Source organism: Stegostoma tigrinum, chromosome 30, assembly GCF_030684315.1.
Source record: "Stegostoma tigrinum isolate sSteTig4 chromosome 30, sSteTig4.hap1, whole genome shotgun sequence".
Classification (NCBI taxonomy): domain Eukaryota; kingdom Metazoa; phylum Chordata; class Chondrichthyes; order Orectolobiformes; family Stegostomatidae; genus Stegostoma; species Stegostoma tigrinum.
In genome coordinates, this window is record NC_081383.1 from 18,723,514 (window position 1) to 18,743,549 (window position 20,036).

The following is a 20,036-nucleotide window of genomic DNA, read 5'->3' on the forward strand; positions in this document are numbered from 1 at the left end:
TGCAAGATTTCTGTTTTTACGCACTGGCAGTTTGCCACCCATTGCTTTCTTGGTGCTTTTATACCTGTTTGTTTTATGAATGAAGTAATTATTTGTAATATTATGACTGAAGGTAGGCAATACACAAACCATAATTGAATCTAATATACATGTCAGATGCTTAATGCACAGCAATGGAGTATCTCTCTCTCTCTCCACTTTTAAGGAATTCCTTTGAAACTCAAGATTATATTCCCATATGTTATTTGTATGATAAGCTTGAGGAAGACTTGCGCTGCAAAGAGATATAACATAAAGAACAATGGTAACAAGGTGTCATGGAGTATAATGCCTCCCCTTGTTCTCCTTCCTTGTTTATGATCTGTCTCATCCAGTAAGGGACCTGCCTCATGGAAGGAAAAGTTTATCACTGTATATATTTTCTATACAGTTTGTTCAGAGATGTTATTCCCCACCTCTGGAGCAGGTATGACTTGAACTCAGGCCTCCTGATGCAAACATAGGGACACTACTACAAGAGCCCTGAAAACACCACTACTGCATCACAAAAGCCACCTCTATAATATGAGCTTGAATCTGTGGATTACTAGGCCAGTGACATTGCCACTACACTACAACTACTTCCTGTATGGCTTTTGTATTTGAGGTTTTCTGTTTTGTTTGTAACTAATTTCGAGTATTAACAGAGGGAACAAATCAGTGAAATTTAAAAAAAAAATCCAGGAGGAACTCTCTACTTTTACCTTGTTGATTTTTCTACTGCAAATTTACATTTTCATGAATGTTATGACTGGATATGCCACGTATTAACAGTACCAAAATGCCACTCATTTGGAACTTAATTTCCAATATAAATATTAACTAATACAAAAAGTGCCATATATAACATTTTAGTGGCACCTGCTTCAAGGTAAATATGCTTCTTCTCAGTGTGTACGTCAGAACAATTTATTCCTGAGTTGGAATACTGTGAAGTCAACTTCGTGGATGCTAACTTTTTTTCACAGGCTGAGAAAGTTCCACAACTGACGATAGGTCTGGTGAAATGAACCCATCATGCGTGGATTTTGACTCTGCTCAATTTTAGCACTCTTGTAGTTTGTAATTAGTTTAAGGAGATTGTGCTTCAAGATTGGCAAAGTGTTGATTATACTTCAGTTGTTTATAACATTCTATTTTTCAAGCTAATAATGTAACTGTGGGCCAGACTACTGAATGTATGATTGAAAATCTGCCATATGTGATAATGAAATATTGTGCACAACTGTAGCTTAAGCAGTGATTTTAAATGCTTATGAAGCATTTAAACTTTACTTTTTACATGTTCATGCATGAAACATTTGAATTTGTTTCCTCATTGTGGCAGAAGTCTCAAAGGGAAATTTGAAATCTAAGGTCACCAAGTTCAACTTGATTCTGTCACTTTGAAGCAATAACTGGCCATGGATCTTCAATCAAGATGTTTATTAAATGGATGCTAAGTTGTCACCTTCTTGTTGTGAATTTACATCCGGAACTGCAAGCAAGAAGAGTCTTGTAATGAGAAATATGATTTACAGAGATGGCACTAAAGAAATACTAGACATTATACAAGTTCAAAGTAAAAAAGAACTACCACACTTTAAAAATATTCCATTTGACTATTAGGATCCATTTTGTATCGTCTCCAAGAGTGGAAGAGGCGAAGAAGCTGTAGTTCACATAAAGAAGTAGCTTATTAATTTCATTTTTAAACCTGTAAGTAATTTTAATTATGTTCAGCATATATCCTGATTCAGAGCAGAAGTGAGTATAATTGTCAGATTCATGTTTTTATCAAATCTGCACTGAATTATTATTATTATATCGGCAAAGGAAATTAAACTTACAAAAACTTAGTTGCAAATGAGGAATTATCTGAACCCTTTCCATTCAAAATATTTTAAAAATTACCCACTTCGGTCACTTATTTTCTGATTCAAGATCTGCTCCATAACCAAGTAAATTCAGCATTTATTCTTTTGTTTCTCATTCATGAGATGTGGATAGAACTGGTTGGCATTTTTTGCCAATCCCTAGTTACCCTTAAGGAGGTGGTAGTCAGCTGCTGCCTTAAGTTGCTTAAAGGCTATTTGGTGTATGTACTTCATGTACATACTGAAGGCATGGATTTCTAGGACTTTTCTTCTTTAATGAGGTTGTATCAAAATATTACCAAGTCAGGATGAAGACCAGCTTGGACACTGACTTCAAGTTGCATGGATTGTTATACCATGGAAACTGAAGTTTTTTTCAAATCTAATGATTCTGAAGTAAAAAGGATTATAGCCTGGTTGCTTTTATGGAAATTAGCTTTTTTTTCTTGTCTGCTAGAATTGCTGTTGCATTTTTGACCATTGTTCTTTTCTGTTTGCTTGCTGATGTTGCCTCATTTGTTATCGTTATCTTCACCTATCACTTGTTTTTGCTAATGCACGCTGCACTTTCAATTTGGCAAATTTACTAATTTTTCCTTTTTTACATAATTGCTATAACTGCTTGCATTAGCATGATTTTCCCTTTTTTTTTGTTTCCTTTTATTATTTTTCTCCCTGTTTTTCCTCCTTTAACATTGGCAGTTGGCAGATTGCAGTGGAGCTTGGGAACCTCGTTCCAGCTGTCAGCCCAGTACACAACATTTGGGAACACATCTGACATCAGACAGGCTCAGAGGTTCCATACAGGTATTCTCTGCATTGGTTTTACATTCTGATTGGCGTTTACCATGTTGCTTGCAAAACTGATGTTCAGTCCTTGCAAACTAATTTACTTACTACTGTACATAATGTTTGAGTTCTACAGTCAAGTCCGCAGCGTAACTGGATTTCAAGCGATGCTCACGTTGCAGTTTCTTTATGATAGACAGTTTTACTGAATGTGATTTAGTATTGATTACACAACTTAGCACCAACTCTGGCATTGCAAAGCTATTTCTGGCACACGGACTTCTAAAACATTCATGAAATGGGGGGAGAATAAATATTCCATACTTCAGAATCTATTCATATTTTGGATATAAGACAAGTGATTAATGATCCAGCAATCTGTGTAACTTGATGAGATCTATAATTGTAATAGGCTGAATGAGCAAACATTGAGACACATTAAATGATATCGACTAAAAAGGTAGTTAGATCAAAGCTGGGAGTACAGTGTTACCACATTATGGACAGGGTATGATTGTATGAGAGGAAGGATGTGATTGCACAAGAGGGTGCCATGGGGATTCACCAGAATGTTGCTTGGGCTGGATCATTTCAGCTATGAAGATAGACTAGATCGGTTGGGAGGAGGGGGCCCTCATATCGTTCAAATATTTAATGAACTCTTGAAATGCCAGAGCATACAAAATTGGAAAATCAGATCAGAGCAAGATAGGTGCTAATAACTGGTCAGAGATATCCATGTTGTAAGATTTTGGTTTTGTTCAGTAACTTGTGTTTTATTTAAGATCACAGCTCGTTCTTTTGAAATCGAAAGGCTAACAAAGTTCAAAAGTTCTTTAAAGGAATATTTTCATCCCAGGAAGGAGTCAAGTGAGACTTCATTCATTTGCTTCAAAAGCACGTGTTTTTTTTTTCAAAAAAAGAGACCACACCTGTGCACAGTACTGCAGGTATGGTGTCACCAACATCCGGTATAGCTGAGTAAAACTTCCCCACATCTAGATTAAATCGCTCTGCAACCATTTTTCTTTTAAGATTCTGGGATGCAGGTCTTCTGAACCTGGGAACTTATTGACCATTAGGCATTAGTTTTCCCAGAGCCATTTCTCTGGTGATCATTTTAAATTCTCCCCTTACGTTCACCTTTCAGTTTTCAAGTAGGTTTGGAACGTTTGACTTCTGTAATGATGACGCACAGCATCTGTTGAGGTATCCAGCCATTTTGGGAGTTCTGGAAAAGACCAGTAATCATTTTTTTCTACTTGGTGCACCATCTTTGGACAAATGTGATACAGAGTGCTATGTTGTCAATGCTGTCGAGCATAATGCAGTGTGAAATCCTAGCATATATCCATGGTCTTTGTAGCTACAGCTAGGGAAACAGGCTGACGAGTTGGAATGTTTTCATCAGATCCTTCAGGGTCATTGCCTTCCTCTATTGAAGAATGAGCAACATATACATATGTCTGATTTGACAATTCTGTTGTGTAGCATAGTGTTGCCCACCTTCGCAAAAGTTTCCATAGTTGTCCCTTAATTGCCATGCTGGCCTGCTATAAGAGAGTAAAGAGAATCTTGTCATCACGTTGGTAAACCTCAGTCTGCTGCTGCTGTTTGTGTCTTGTGCAGTCACATTAGCCTGAATGAACTCAGCATGGTGGAAGCAACTGACAATTGAGCCTTTTGTCGCAATCGACCATGCTTCCTCCTTCACGATCATGGCCTCTGAAACAGGTTGGTTGTACTCGTACTTCTTGTCAATGATATTGCAAACTCAAACGGTTGGCTGTCATCAGTTGGATTTGTTTCCTAATCGAGTCCAATCCATTGCCTGAAACTTGGCCATGGTATTATGAGGCAAGAGCATCAGTTTGACACTCTTAAGGCCAGCCATTTCAAGATGTGTAAGGCAGTTGTCCATAATGACTTTCCGCAATGATCCAACTTGCTTCTGTGTTGCAGATATTATCCTTCTGTTTGTTGAGTAAGCCAAGAATGATTTATTGCAGCAGTCTGTATTTGAGGAAAGTCTGTATTTAACCACCGAACGACAATGCAGGTTACATTATCATAATACACTGGGAGAAAACCAGCACCAAGGCAATTTTTTGCGCATTAATTTCATACTCCCCTCTTCAAAATTAAAATTAATGAAAATTATCTTCAACTGGAAATGATTTTGAGGAAGACTGCAATAGCGGACTAAAGTTGGGCTTCCACTTACTATTCCCCAGACTCGGTCAGCAAACTTCATATCTGTTTAGAATTTGTTGTTTACACAAGTGCTTAAGTGTTTCTTTGCAAGTGTTTTTTTTAAATTGTTCTGATAAAGTAAATGAATAATTCCCTTCTATTTTATCAGGCAGCGCAAGTACTTCTGCTCACATTGCTCTCTTGCATTCAAAGTAGCTGAAATTTAATGACTGAATTCCTCTGGCACCATAAAGGTATCCTATCTCACATAGAGAAGAAATTCTTGCGTTAAAGTTGGCATGAGAAACCACTTGGATACTTGAGTTCGTATGTGTGAATGGCTAAAATAGCTTTAGATTCCCTGCTGCAGTCGGATACCTGTTTCTTAATTGTTTTAGCTCTTTTACATTTCACTTAGTGCTTTGTTAGCACAAAACGCCATTTATGTTTGAGTTTTGAAGTAACAATTGAGAAATTTGCTTAAACATTTCTGCATGCAAATGTGAATCTCATCAGTGCTGCGTGTAGAGATGTAACTACCTGAGCTAAACAAAGAGTACATGAGTGTAGGTTGGAAAAAGTCAACCAAGCTGGAGTTTTACCTAGGTACTGCAGTACAGGTTGCCAGTGCTGTCAAAGTTCCTTCTAACTTAAGATCTGCCTATGTTGGGAAATTGTCAGATTATTTGGAGATGATGGAAAGAGTCTAGTGGTTGGTCAACCCTTCTGACTTCCATCAAATGAACCAGTCAACAAAGTTAATCATCAGTAATGCACGTGAATCTGCCTGATTTTCATGAAATGCCAATTGTACCACAAATATCATTATTTTAATCTGTTATTGAAAATTGTAATTTTTTTTCCCTTCTTACTCTGGGATGCTGTTTGGATTTTAATCTTTGCTATAAGAGTTCAGGTACTTGAAAATGAGCAATAGGCTAAGCTAATTCTTTCTTGGCCTCTCCCTATCCTTCAGTGGTATTTCCTAGGCAAGGAATGGTCTCGCTCTGCCAATTTGATTATGTAATCATATGCTAAAAGGTGTGAAAGTATTGTGAAAGAATTTCACGCAGCAAATCTTCTTACCAGCAAATAAAATTAATCATTGACAAAGCAGCTTCTTGGTGGGCATATATTCAGTTCATTTGCTTTCTGGGAGTGCTGGTTGAAAAGAGGTTGGCGGTTAGCTTATTACAGAAATTATCTGCTTTTCTTCAGCTAGAGCAATACTTTATATAATGAGAGTAAACCTACCAGTAATGCAGTACTCGCTTCATTTGTACACTAGAATCTAAGGTTATCATCTTTTGAAACTCTTGACTTTTTGCTTACTCTGCTGAAACCTGAAATTGAACCAGGGACCCTTTTTTTGTTCTTCAAACTCTCTCCATATTCTTGACATTATGACCATTTCGGGTCTCATCTAAGGCGACCAACTCAAATCTGTTTGTCATGCGGAGAACTCCCTCCATCGCTTAAAGATTTTCCAATTTCCACTAAGTGAAGCCTACAGCAACAGTTGAGATCAGGAATTCAGTAGTTCATGTCTACAATTTTTAATGGACATTACAATATATATTAGAACTCTAATGCACAGTCTAACACATCACCAGGACACTTTCTTTCTAACATGAAGTACAGGATTATTAATAAAATTTTTTCTTTCATGTAGAACTACTATGAATAAACAGATTGTATCATAGTTAACAGGCATCTATTCAAGATGAATATGAAGTTGACTAATATTGAATATTTCTGCAGCATTTTCATTTCCATTTTATTTCTTGATTGTTATTTTGTCAATAGGAACTTTGATTGGAACTATATAGTTTTTAATTTTTTTGTTCTACCTCTTGGATGGAAATACAAGTGTGACTTTGTGATTTAGTTTGTGTCTGGAAGCTTCTTCCTTGATTCTTTAAAAGGTCAGTATATCATATGTGACAAGCAAGTAGCAGAAAAGTACACATTTCATAAAATTATTTTGTTTTTCTTTAAGGTGGTGAGCTCAACAAATGGTGAACTTAACACAGATGACCCCACGGCAGGACACTCCAATGCGCCCATTACAGCCCCAGCAGAAATTGAAGTGGCAGATGATACCAAGTATGACCTTTTCCTAATCTCCATTATGAATTGCTTTTATATAAGAATATTAAATAAGAATCTTTAATAACTGTGTATATCTTAAAGGGCCAGTAAGTGATACCTCTTGCTTACATCATAAGATATGTTGTATGTATCCAAGCCCAAACACATGATTCTGAAGCTTGATGCTCAATAACTTAAACTTGATTACATTTCATGCTAAAAATGGACTAAATCAATTTTGAAAATGCTGCAAATAAGTGTTTTGAAAGCTGCAAATTCATGCTAAAAGCTGACTTTGTTTATTCAGTTCTATAAAGACTGTCAGTAGCAGTTGTTAATATTCTGTTCCTGTTGGTATACACAGGGACATAGTGATATGATGTTCTGCAAAGTAGTCCTTCAGTTCTGCACTTTGCAAGTTAAATAATGTCCAAGGAGTAGTTTCTAAATGGGTTGAGTTATTAACACATGGCATTCAGACCATTTTCCTTCTGCTCCCTTTTGTTACGTTAAAGTATTTGGTTTATCTGCGACATTTTGACTATACAAGCAAACAATTTTGACCATCATAGCACTTCACCTGCAGACATAGGGATTCAGAATGGCTCCATGTCTTGGTGTTGAAGTTAATTAGAAGCAAATAAATACAGATCTGAATTTTTTTAAACTGCTAGAGAAACTTGGATAACAAGGTTGACAGCTGGATGAACACAGCAGGCCAAGCAACATCAGAGGAGCAGGAGAGCTGACGTTTCGGGCCTAGGCCCTTCTTCTGAAGAAGGGTCTAGTCCCAAAACATCAGTTCTCCTGCTCCTAAGATGCTGCTTGGCCTGCTATGTTCATCCAGCTGTACACCTTGTTATTTCAGATTTTCCAGCATCTGCAGTTCCTACTATCTCTGCTGGAGAAACTCAGCAGGTCAGGCAGCATCTGTAGGGAGAGACTCCAAGCTGAGACCATCACTTCAAGATATTTCTCCTTTCCCATATGAACTATTTTTAAAACTGTAAATTTACAAGAGTTAGTTATGTACCAAATTATTGTTTAATTGTGGCTCTTCACAGTGTGATCAAGGATCACTTTTTCCCCTGTAATCCTTCCCTTTCTGGTCTATGGAAATTGCTGACCACCTCAATAGTTAAGCTTTTTGATTCCATGCTTTGAAACAGTCAGTGTGTAGTTGGATGTGAATTCATCGCCGTACTCACCCCATGTATTAAAATTTTAATTTCAGCTGTTCAGTTTAAAGACAACGTTAAGTGAAAATAGGTACTTCACTGTAACAATAGGCAAAAAACTAGAGCAACATTGCAAGCTGCCATTCAGTACCTAAATAAAAGTACCAGAAGTCAGTATTTAGAATTTAGTCTAATTTGACAAAACGCATTGAAATTAGAGGGAAATGTTTGGCATGTTGGTGAAAGTATAGTGAGTAGCCCAGACTGGACCCGACCATAATTGACTCCCTTACACGTTCTTCAAATATACGCAGTTTGTCATAGCTTTTCATGTTGCACTCATCAGGGCAATTTGCAAGAGCCACCAAGGGTCTAGGCCCGAAACGTCAGCTTTTGTGCTCCTGAGATGCTGCTTGGCCTGCTGTGTTCATCCAGCCTCACATTTTATTATCTTGGAATTCTCCAGCATCTGCAGTTCCCATTATCTCTAAGCAGAAAGTAACATTTGTTCCATGAGAGGAGAGGGCTGATTGGTTAGCATGTCGACTCTGGTAGAGGTATGCCATGGAAAATAAAAGTATGAATTCAAAATACAAATTTGTTATTGGGTATATGCTGAATTTTCTAAACTTCTACACCTAGATATATTGTCAATTAATGTGTTGGCATGAGAGTTTTTATTATTGATGTATGTGAGTTAACATCTGTACTGTATTTGAGCCTCTGAGATGAGATTCATGGGACAAAGTTCTCCTTCAGGTTGTTGTATTGATCCAATGCAAAATAAAACGCAATAGTTTTAGCTTGGTAGTTGAAAAGCGCAAGTAACATAAAACCTGCTTAAACATCAGTGCAGTCTAAGCAAAGTTAAGAGTCTGTAAAGACTTAGAAGGTATTCTGCTAAAGGTGCTAGGGTTACACAGTTTCTAACAGCAAATTGTTACGATATTTGATATTAACACTTAGAAATGCTAATACATTAAATAAAAACACTTTTCATAAGCATAAAGCTGCATTCTTCAGTTCCTGTGGAAGTGAATTTATTTTTCATAAATACATTTGCACATAATATCTTTGATCAGAAATAATCTCCTTCAATCAAATACCCATTATATTAACTTTCTTTCCGTTTGGTCATTACCTAACAATGTCACTTGTCATTTTTGTCAGTAGAAAGGAGAAAATCTGATGTCTTTTGCCAATTTTAATCATGACCAAATTCTGGCTGATACCAACAAGAACATTTTTGTTTTAACTGAAGCCTTTAGTAATATCAGAGGTGACCTTTCTTCAGATTTGAAATAATTCTGTTTTTTTTTAACAAAAAAAGGTGCTGTTGTTTCTTCAAGAGGCGGAAGAGGAAAACCATTCAGCGACATAAGTGACTCTGGAAACTGCTGAGAGATTTAAATGTGTTCTGCAACTTTCCGGTCATACTAAGTTCAGAAATCCATCACTTTTGTGGCAGACATCTGCTGTTGTCTAAGATCGTGACTTTTCTGCCCAGAATTTTGGGCTTCTGACATTGGTACTCTTTTCTGCTGTGAAGTTCTTACTGGTGGACTTGGCAAATGCACCGTGCAAAATTTTTTCTTCCTTTTTCTGTGGGCATCCATGAAAGCATCGTCTCCAAAATTTGCATTAAATAGGATTAGCGTGCTCAGTGGGATCAAAGCAGTGTTGAGTTCAAGTTTTTAAAAATTCCAGAATGGAAATAGCAGGAATTACTTCAAGATTTTTGTATGATGTCGATTTAATTTGAAACTCAACTCGACGTGCTTCATTCATCTCCAGTGTTATGTAATTGAAAGTCATGAGAACTTTTCTCTTTCTTTTCCTTTTGTTTTGATCAATCTGAATGCGTGGTGTAGTCACTTTTGTTGGGTACTGTTGGGATAAGGAAATACCCTTGTAGGCTTTCCTTATCTTTAATTGCACTTTCGATAACAGTATGTAAGAGCTTTTGGATCTGATTGTGCAAAAACTGTTTCTAAGTGTACCTTTTTAAGGGAATACAAAAACAGTAGGAAACGTAGCATGTTTTTAAATGTAATAATGTTTGCAAAATGTAAATGAAGCAGTTACATTATTAAACTGGGTAGAATCAATATCTGATAGTTCACAGAAAAAGAAATCTTGTTCAAATTCAGATCTAGTTTGAGCTTTTAAGATTCAGATGTCATTAGGGCTGTGTGTGAACTGGAGATGGGCATCATCGAAATTTAGCAGCTGAATCATGTGATAACAGGCATTTCAGATACACAATACGCTGATGTGTCTTTGTGGAGGCACCTTTTATATAGGGTCTAGGCAAAGCAACCCAGTTAATAGGGTAAGGGTTTGGTACGGTTGAAGGTTCCTGTCATAGTCATAATAGATCAGCACACAAGTTTTGTCAGCAATACTCAATTGAAGAACCAGGTAAGCTAAAAGAGGATTTAATGTTCCAAAACATTTGGTGTTAATCAAGCTTACAGAAAAGTACTTTGGAAGACTTCTAAATAAAATTCTTGACTTAGTTCAACTTAAATAAGAAGTTGGTAAAAGACTGCTGAAAAGTCTCAACTTTAATTGTAAGCAAGAACAATGAAGAGGGGAAAATTAGCAATGATTTATGCAAGCCTATCGGGCAGCAAGGAACATTCTTGAGATTTCAATGATTTTGGATAGTTAGTCACAGGCTGTGACAAAGTACCTCAATTTCTAGATTGGAAGCCACAGCTGTTAGTCTTAATTGGGATGGAAATTAATTTGTAGCAGATCTTCATTTCAGAAGTTTACTGATTACCAGCTTTACCCATTGCTTTCAATGTGTTCTATGATGATCGTGTAGCCATATTTTTGGTGTGTTCAAACTACAAAGATTTTATGCACAATTTTATTTCAAAAATCCATTGTTTTTACTTTTGAAAGACATTTCATTTAAAATGTTACACCATTTTAGAACCAGCTGTATTTCCCTTTTTGTTTTAAGGCTGCAGGTTTTTCTCAGGAAATTAGGGTACTTAAAATGGACCCCTAACAAGACTGGGCTATTGACTGATTAACCATCTCAATAGATTCTTGTTAATTCTAGGTACAGAAGAAACTTGGATTGTAAACTTCAACCTAGAGTGAATCATTGGTGTCCTGCACATAGCTAAGCTTTTTAGGTTAAGTCCCTTACTGTGAGTAATCTTTACAGGAGCAGTTTCTGTTGGTGCAGTACTTAACAAGAGGTCCATTTCTGGTGCAGAGAAACACTCATCCACAACCATGTGCAACAGTTTCTTTGTGTAACATTGAATTTTTAGTTGGTTAATGTTTTTGAATGCTTTTTGCGGATAGTGTCCATTTGCTAATGAGATGTAAGGAGGGCAACACAGGAACAAAAGGGGAGCTGTTACTGGTCGCCATGGTGAAAGTAGTAATATATTAAAGGAAAAAATACAGTCTAAATGGTTTTTGTTTGGAGATTAAACTGAAGTAATCTTTTTTGCTTTTTTTCTTCCCAAAGTATCATTGAGTATTTGAAGAGTTGGTTTGGCTAATATGGTTAAAGCACTCCTGAAATCTAATTTCAGTTGTGTCTGGTCCCTTCCAAATGTTAAAATATAAGATGATTTTAGGTGAGAATTACACTTCTACATTTTTTGAAATAATGTTAAATTTTGTGTTCACATCCATCCTGTGGGCTGTTATTATTCTCTGAAAATGGAGAATGCAGATGTAAGACTGCCCAAAGATTATTTTAAGTTGAGGCTAGTATTGCACAGATGTATTTTTATTAAATTCTACCCCCAAATAAATTAATCTACTGTTAGATACTATAGACCTGTCCTGAGAGAAGGCAGAATTGATTTTGGAGTTGCCTGAAACGTGCACTTTCATACCGGTGATCTTAAATCAGCGCAATCAATGTTTAATTTCCTATGAACAGTAAAATTATGGAGTCAAGTGATGAACAGAATGTATCTTTAAAAATATAAACCTAAAGTTTGGTGGGCTGTTGACAGTCTAACCCTATTTTAATACTTAATTAATACTTATTGTTGTATATAGACTTGCAAAAATTTATGTGGGCAGATTAAGCTGCCAGAAATGACCAAGAGTTTGACTGACTGTGAATCATCTCCATTTCCACTTGAATGGATAGAAAGAGGAGTCACAAAAAATGACAAGGTAGTGCAGTGATACCCCAAGCATGCCGAGCCATGTTTTGCAACATTCATTTGCTGCCTTTTCTGCCAGGATGGGTCTTTTTTATTGTCTGGAATGCAGTAATCATGATTGGTATTATTGTGAAAGCTTAAAAGCATATTAATGTTTAGTTTCAGATTTTTGTGATGAACCATAATGCTCAGAATAGTATAAAAACTGAAGATTGAACTGTGCATTCTGTATTTTGCCCAAAATTTAACACAACATAAAATGGTCTCTATCCACAACAAGCACGTGAGCAACTTCCGTATGCTGTCATTAATTTTGGTGACTGTAATAAGTGAAAAGAACCAAATAAAGGGAATACAAGCAATTTAAAATTTTGTTTTGTTTCGATTTTAGATGTAAATCCCTTTACTGTTAGCTAAACCTTGTTAAATGTTACAAAAACTTAAGATTAAATGTTTGCAGTAATTGGCTACCATTTACATGGTACTATCCAGTACAGTGCTACCAGACGTATTTCTTTACAGTTGTCATACAGACATATACATATTTCTTACCATTCCTCTCAGATTATGCCATTCAACTATCAGAGTTGACTAAGACGTTAAATGAATGAATCCATGTCTTCTTTCCTATTTTGTCCTGATCTTGGAAACCAGCCTTTCTGCAATGCTCAGCATCGCACTTGACCAACTCCTATCTCTAAGTTACTACTTGAGTTCTACTATTCAAACACAGTGAGATTTTTTAAATCTGATATATCCAACAGAAACCAAAGCATAAATATGGCCATAAGTTTGTGTTCAAAATGTTGATGTTTTACTCTTATTTAAGATAACCAGTTTTTGTTTGTTAGTTTGAGTTAATGCAAAGAATGGAAGAAAGATTTGCAACTGTGTAATGCCTTTTACAAACTCAAAGCAGCTCAAATCCAGGGAAGTACATTTGAAGTGTTACTGTTCTAAGGTAGCAAGGTCCCTTGACCATATCATCTGTTCATCATTATTATTTTTGTGATAGTGAGAGATAAATATTGGACCCCAGAATAATTCCTTTGATGGGAAAAGGTATTATTGGAATTTGTGAATCCTCTTGAGAGGTCTGTCTCAGCCTCGTTTTAACAGCTCCTATGTGAAGTGGTGACATCAAAAATGTTGCATTCTCTCAGTACTGTGCTGGAGTGTCAACTTAATTTTTTTTTAGTTCTCCATGGGGTTTGGACATACTATTCTGATCCAGGCAAGCAGCTTCCACCCAATCACTTTTTTCCCCTGGCATTAATTTACAGGTAACAACTTTTTTCACTTTTGGAGAGCAAAAGTCATATAAAGCTGACTAACCTCAGCAAAGAACGATGCTTCACATTGAAGATGCTAATATTGTTTTTCTAATTCACTCATGCCATGGGAATGTCAGCAGTTATTGCTTGTCCTTAGCTGTGCTTGAAGATGGTGGTCAGCAGCCACTTTGATCCACTGCAGTCTGTGTTGCAGGTAGACCCACAATGCTATGGGGATAATATTCCAGGACTCAATCGAAAGATATTGAGAAAATGTTGATGTATTTCCAAGTCAGGATGGTGAGTGGTTTGGAGGGGAGCTTGCAGATGATGTCACAATGTTACGATTGTCCTTCTGGATGGAAGCAGCCATGGTTTGGAAGGTGGTCTCGAAGGAACTTTTGGTGAATTTCTGCCGTTCATCTTGTAGACAGTATACGCTGCTGCTACATTGCATCAATGGTGGAGGGTGTGGATGTGGTGCCAATCAGTTGGGTTGTTTTGCCTTAAATAAGGTCATATTTTTTTAATGTTGTGGGAGCTGCACTTATGGCTACACTTTTATGCACTGCACAAGTAGGGTGTATTCTAACTCGTGCCTTGTGGATGAGGAGTCAGGTAGTGAATTACTCAGCGATATTCGTAGCCTCTGACCTGTTCTTGTAGCTACTGTACTTATGGCTAGTCTAGTTCTGTTTCTGGTCAATGTTAAATCCCTTTGTTGATAATGGGCGGGGATTCAGTGACAGATCATTGAATGCCAAGGGGCAATGGTTCAATTTCTCTCGTTGGAGGTGGTCCATGTTTGCCATTGGTGCAGCACAAATGTTTGCCATTTTTCAGCTCAGGCCTCAATTGCAGTTGAAGATGGACAGCTTCAGTATCTGAAGAATTGAGTGATGCTGGACGTTACATGATCACTGACAAATATCTCCACCTCCTGACCTTTAATGATGGCGAGGAGCTCAATAAAGCACCTGGATGTTTGGACTTAGCCTGAGGAACTCCTCCAGAGATGTTGCTGGAGATGGAGCTGAGATAACTGACCTCCAACAACCAGAACCATCTTCCTTTGTGCCAGGTACAAGCCCTACCCATGGAGAGTCTTTCTCACATTCCTGTTGCCTCCAGTTTTGCTAGGGCTCCTCAATAACACAGTCAGTCAAATGCAACCTTTATGTCATGGGCAGTCACTCTCAGTTCACCTCTGGAGTTCATTAGGCCAGCATTTATTGTCCAGAGGGCAGTTATGACTCAACCACATGTAGGTCAGACCAGTCGGGGATGGCGGTTTCCTTTCCTAAATGGCATTGATGAATCGGATGGGTGAATCATTTGCAAAAATATTCAATAACTTTAGGGCTTGAACTCACCTCCGTGCTAGTCCTGACCCCACCGATCAGGCCTTGTAATCACAGTCTGCTATTACACACTACCCAATGTTGGCCACTAACACACTCCAGTAACAGCTATTCACCCTCTTAGCCAGATCATTATCTGCTCCTTTGTCTCTCCAACTGTTGTCTCTTTTTGTCTGGGCTCTATCCCTACCTATGGTTTATTCCTTATCTCCTCCCACCCCCACCAATCTTCTCCAAAAAACTGGCATTTTCCTAGCTACCATCAGTTTTGAGGAAGGGTCACCAGAACCAAAACATTAACTCTGCACGGATTTTGCCAGAGCCGCTGAGCTTTTCCAACAATTTGTTTCGTTTCCCCCAATGAGTCGTTTAATTGTCTTCCACTGTTCACGACTGCAGAGCTAAGATCTGATCCAGTGAACGATTGTGCACTTGCTTAAGATGTTTAGCACGCAGGTCGAGCTTTTTTTTTGCTTCCTTTTTTAATTTTTCAATCAATCCAGTGCTGCTCCTAGCTTTCCACCGCGCGCTCTTTAGTGATCCAGTGTTGAGTGGAAGATAGGCCATGCCATGAGCCTACACCGATGTGTGGAGTGTAGATTGCGGCAGAACAGCAACGCAGCGTGCGGTCTCCTGCCTGGAGTTCATCTGCTCCGTCCGCATTTACTGTTTTTTTTGCATCTCCTCTTTCATTTTTCTCTTCCTATTCTAATCTACTTGCCTTTTGTGGAGGGCGGGTTTGGGCGGCGCAGTGGAGTCAAGTCATCGCAGTGCAAGTGAACATCTGCAGCGGAGGTGAGAGCAGGCAGCCCCAAGTTTGAAGATAATAAAATATGAGGCTGGATGAACACAGCAGGCCAAGCAGCATCTCAAGAGCACAAAAGCTGACGTTTCGGGCCTAGACCCTTCTTCAGAGAGGGGGATGGGGAGAGGGTTCTGGAATAAATAGGGAGAGAGGGGAGGCGGACCGAAGATGGAGAGTAAAGAAGATAGGTGGAGAGAGTATAGGTGGGGAGGTAGGGAGGGGATAGGTCAGTCCAGGGAAGACGGACAGGTCAAGGAGGTGGGATGAGGTTAGTAGGTAGCTGGGGGTGCGGCTTGGGGTGGGAGGATGGGATGGGTGAGAGGAAGAACCGGTTAGGGAGGTTGGACTGGTTTTGGGATGCAGTGGGTGGGGGGGAAGAGCTGGGCTGGTTGTGTGGTGCAGTGGGGGGAGGGGACGAGCTAGGCTGGTTTAGGGATGCAGTAGGGGAGGGGGAGATTTTGAAACTGGTGAAGTCCACATTGATACCATGTGGCTGCAGGGTTCCCAGGCGGAATATGAGTTGCTGTTCCTGCAACCTTCGGGTGGCATCATTGTGGCAGTGCAGGAGGCCCATGATGGACATGTCATCAAGAGAATGGGAGGGGGAGTGGAAATGGTTTGCGACTGGGAGGTGCAGTTGTTTGTTGCGAACTGAGCGGAGGTGTTCTACAAAGCGGTCCCCAAGCCTCCGCTTGGTATCCCCAATGTAGAGGAAGCTGCACCGGGTACAGTGGATGCAGTCCATCATGGGCCTCCTGCACTGCCACAATGATGCCACCCGAAGGTTGCAGGAACAGCAACTCATATTCCGCCTGGGAACCCTGCAGCCATATGGTATCAATGTGGACTTCACCAGTTTCAAAATCTCCCCTTCCCCCACTGCATCCCTAAACCAGCCTAGCTCGTCCCCTCCCCCCACTGCACCACACAACCAGCCCAGCTCTTCCCCCCCCCCCCCCCCCCACCCACTGCATCCCAAAACCAGTCCAACCTGTCTCTGCCTCCCTAACCGGTTCTTCCTCTCACCCATCCCTTCCTCCCACCCCAAGCCACACCCCCAGCTACCTACTAACCTCATCCCACCTCCTTGACCTGTCCGTCTTCCCTGGACTGACCTATCCCCTCCCTACCTCCCCACCTATACTCTCTCCACCTATCTTCTTTTCTCTCCATCTTCGGTCCGCCTCCCCCTCTCTCCCTATTTATTCCAGTAACCTCTCCCCATCCCCCTCTCTGATGAAGGGTCTAGGCCCGAAACGTCAGCTTTTGTGCTCCTGAGATGCTGCTTGGCCTGTTGTGTTCATCCAGCTTCACACTTTATTGGAATTCTCCAGCATCTGCAGTTCCCATTATCTCTGATACTATTTTAGCCCCAAGTTTGAGTTCGGTCCGCATTGGAGGCAAGCTCCCTGCGTGGTCTGCTTCAACCACTGCAATGTCAGAACGTTTTGTTTTATTTGTTTTTAAATTTATTTTTATTTTGAAAATTTTCAACCTAAGAGGGCATAAGTAGTGACTTTGCAAACTTTTCACTGCACCCGTGTAAGTACGTGTGACGATAAACGTAATTCAAATCTTGAGTTTCTCGATAGCGCCACATAGTAAATAATAAGGTATTCTCGATGTGAGGGCGGGACTTTGTCTCCACAAGATTGGTAAGGTGTCAGCGGAGTAGCACTCCCCAGCCGGAGCTCCTCCACTCTGACTGTTCTTTTCCTTTTTCTTTTCTCCGTATTCCCCTCCCTTCCCTCAGCCTGGGAACATGACCAGCGGCCCAGAGTGGGGACGCCGGTGACCAGTGACCCGAAGGGGAGCTGCCAGCCGGTAGCCCGCTGCAGTGTGTGAATTCCCTCCCTCGCAGCGTTGAAGCTGTATCCATAGTAAATGCACTGCAGCAGTTCAAGAAGGCACCTCACCGTCACTGTCACCTCATGGGGATTCAGGAAAAGACAATAAATAAAAACAAGAAATAGGAGTAGGAATGGTCTGTTTGGCCCCCCCAAGGTTGCCATGCCATCCAATAAATCATGGCTATATCTCAGCCTCAATGTCAGCCATGATTTATTGGATGGTGTGGCAGTCTTGAGGTGCTAAATGGCCTCTTCCACTGCTCTTTCATGCTGACTCCTTGATATTTCAAAACTTCATCTCCTTTTTAAGTACCTTCATGCTGTCCATAACTCTGAAGTTAGGAACTTCGGACGTTCCCTATCCTCAGGAAGGAAAAACTTCACATCTCAGTTTAAAACGAATGTTCTAATTTCCCATACCTGTCCACTAGTTTGAGATTCCTACACTGGTGGAAACATTTTCACATCGACCCTGTGAAGCTCCCTCAGAATCTTACATGCATCAATAAGGTCACCCCTTTATTCTTATAAACCCCCCATGATTAAAGACTTAATCTGCTTAATTTTTCCTAGTGCATTACATCAGGAATCAGCCTGTAGTGTATCTCTTTTGAACAGCCACCAATGGCAGTATTTTTTTTAATACATGATCAAAACTGTGCACAAAATTCCAGGTGCAGCCCCTCAACACAATGTAAAGATGTAACAAGACTTCCTGTAATTTTGAGCTCCAATACCCGAGCAATAAAGGCACAGTTCCATTTGTTGCCCTAATTAGTTGTTGTGCCTGCGTACCCAGATCTGTCTGTGCTGGATGTTTTAGATTATCTTTCTATTTAAAGCATCACTACCCATTGATTCTTTCTGCCTCTGACTTCCCCACATTAAAATCCATTTGCCTGATCCTTTACCCATTCACTCAACTATCTATATCTCTTTGCTGATTCCTTATGTCCTCATCACAATATGCCCTCCCACCTGTTTTTATACCATCAAATTTGGGTACATTACGCTCTGCCCCCTCCTCCAAGTTATGAAAATAGATGGTAAATAATTGAGGCCCTGGGACTGATCTTTGTGACATTCTTTCTAACGTGGAAAATATCCATTAATCTTGGCACTCTTTACTGTGTGTTAACCCATTCTCAGTCCAAGCTAATAAAATACTTTAATACCGTGAGTTCAAATCTTGTGCAATAATTTTGTATGTACACTTTATTGAATGTCTTCTGGAAATCCAAATGTCATCATCTAGTTTGTCTTTTATCAATCCTGCTTGTTATACCCTCAAAGAACTCTAGCAAATTTGTCAACCACAATTTTCCTTACCCAAAACCTGGTTGACCTCAGTTTGTTTGGCCCAAGCTTTTCTAAATGCCTGACTCTTTCCTCCCTAGCATTTTCCCAGAAACAGATGTTAAGTGAAGCAGCCTAGAGTTTTTGCTTTCTGTCTTCCTCTCTTCTTGAAGCGGGGGCGGCGGGGGGGGTCACATTGGATTCTGTGAGTGTTCCAGGGGATCTAAGGAGTTCTGGAATAATTTGATCAATGCCTCCTTATTTCTGCAACCAATAGCTTTAAAACTCTTGCATGTGGCCTATCAGATTCTGGTGACTTGTTCCACATGATAGAGACTGTGATAAGGTATTCCTTCATATTAGTACCTTTTCTTCTCCGTTATCCTTGGGATGTTTGTAGCATGTTACATTATTAAGATACATGCATGAGTTAAATTTCCTGCCGCGTCCCAGTTCCTCCTTATCAATTCTCCGGTTGCAATCTCCAAGGATTCCACACTTTAGCTACTGTATTTCTCTACCCTTAGTAGCTCATTCTGTTTGTATATTTCTTGCCAATTTTCTGTCTCTAAATTAGCTTTTTCATCCTCCAGTGCTGTTTCCTAAGATGTTCCCAAATCTGTGGATTGCCATTGTTTTTTTTCCCCCCCATTATGTATGCTTTTTCTTTGTGTTGCCTTTATCTTTATTACATACTCTCCTTGATCATGATTTGTCAACTATGGGTGGTTCATCCTTTTCACTGGGATAGGTTTTTTTAAGGAAAATAAAATATTTGCTTCAACATTACCTCCACTTATCAGTTGAATTTTTTCCTTCTCACTCCATTTTTCCCAGCCTACTTTCAACAACACTTTTGTCATATCTCTGTAATTGTCCTTATTTAAGTTCAGGAAGTTAGTTCAAGACCTCAGTTCCTCTGATTGCTGGCACAACTCGTTGCCATCTTTCCCCAGCCCAAGGATCCTTAACTGAGATCTGTTATTAATCCTACTAATTATACATTACCAAGATAAGCTACAATCTACGGCTTTAAGAAGCACTTGCTGATGTTGTCTACAAATTTGTCTTCCATGTTATGCTTTGTCTGTGATTTGCACAGTCACAATAATTTTAGTGTCCTCCCTACATAGCTCCATTATTTCCTGATTTA

At 39.4% G+C, this 20,036-nt stretch overlaps 1 protein-coding gene across 6 annotated transcripts in view; it reads left to right on the forward strand.

The window, feature by feature from the left end:
• Positions 1 to 12,666, forward strand: part of LOC125465753 (casein kinase I) — an 89,709-nt gene extending 77,043 nt beyond the window's left edge. For 4 of the 6 annotated variants that reach the window (XM_048559534.2, XM_048559533.2, XM_048559536.2 and 1 more), the window contains 3 exons: positions 2,598 to 2,702; positions 6,877 to 6,983; positions 9,477 to 12,666. In XM_048559534.2, the coding sequence (XP_048415491.1) occupies positions 2,598 to 2,702; positions 6,877 to 6,983; positions 9,477 to 9,531 (267 nt within the window). In that variant the 3' untranslated portion in view covers positions 9,532 to 12,666. The remainder of the gene's footprint in view (positions 1 to 2,597; positions 2,703 to 6,876; positions 6,984 to 9,476) is intronic. The other 2 variants (XM_048559537.2, XM_048559538.2) reach the window with 1 other exon arrangement.
• The last annotated feature ends 7,370 nt before the right edge of the window (positions 12,667 to 20,036 follow it).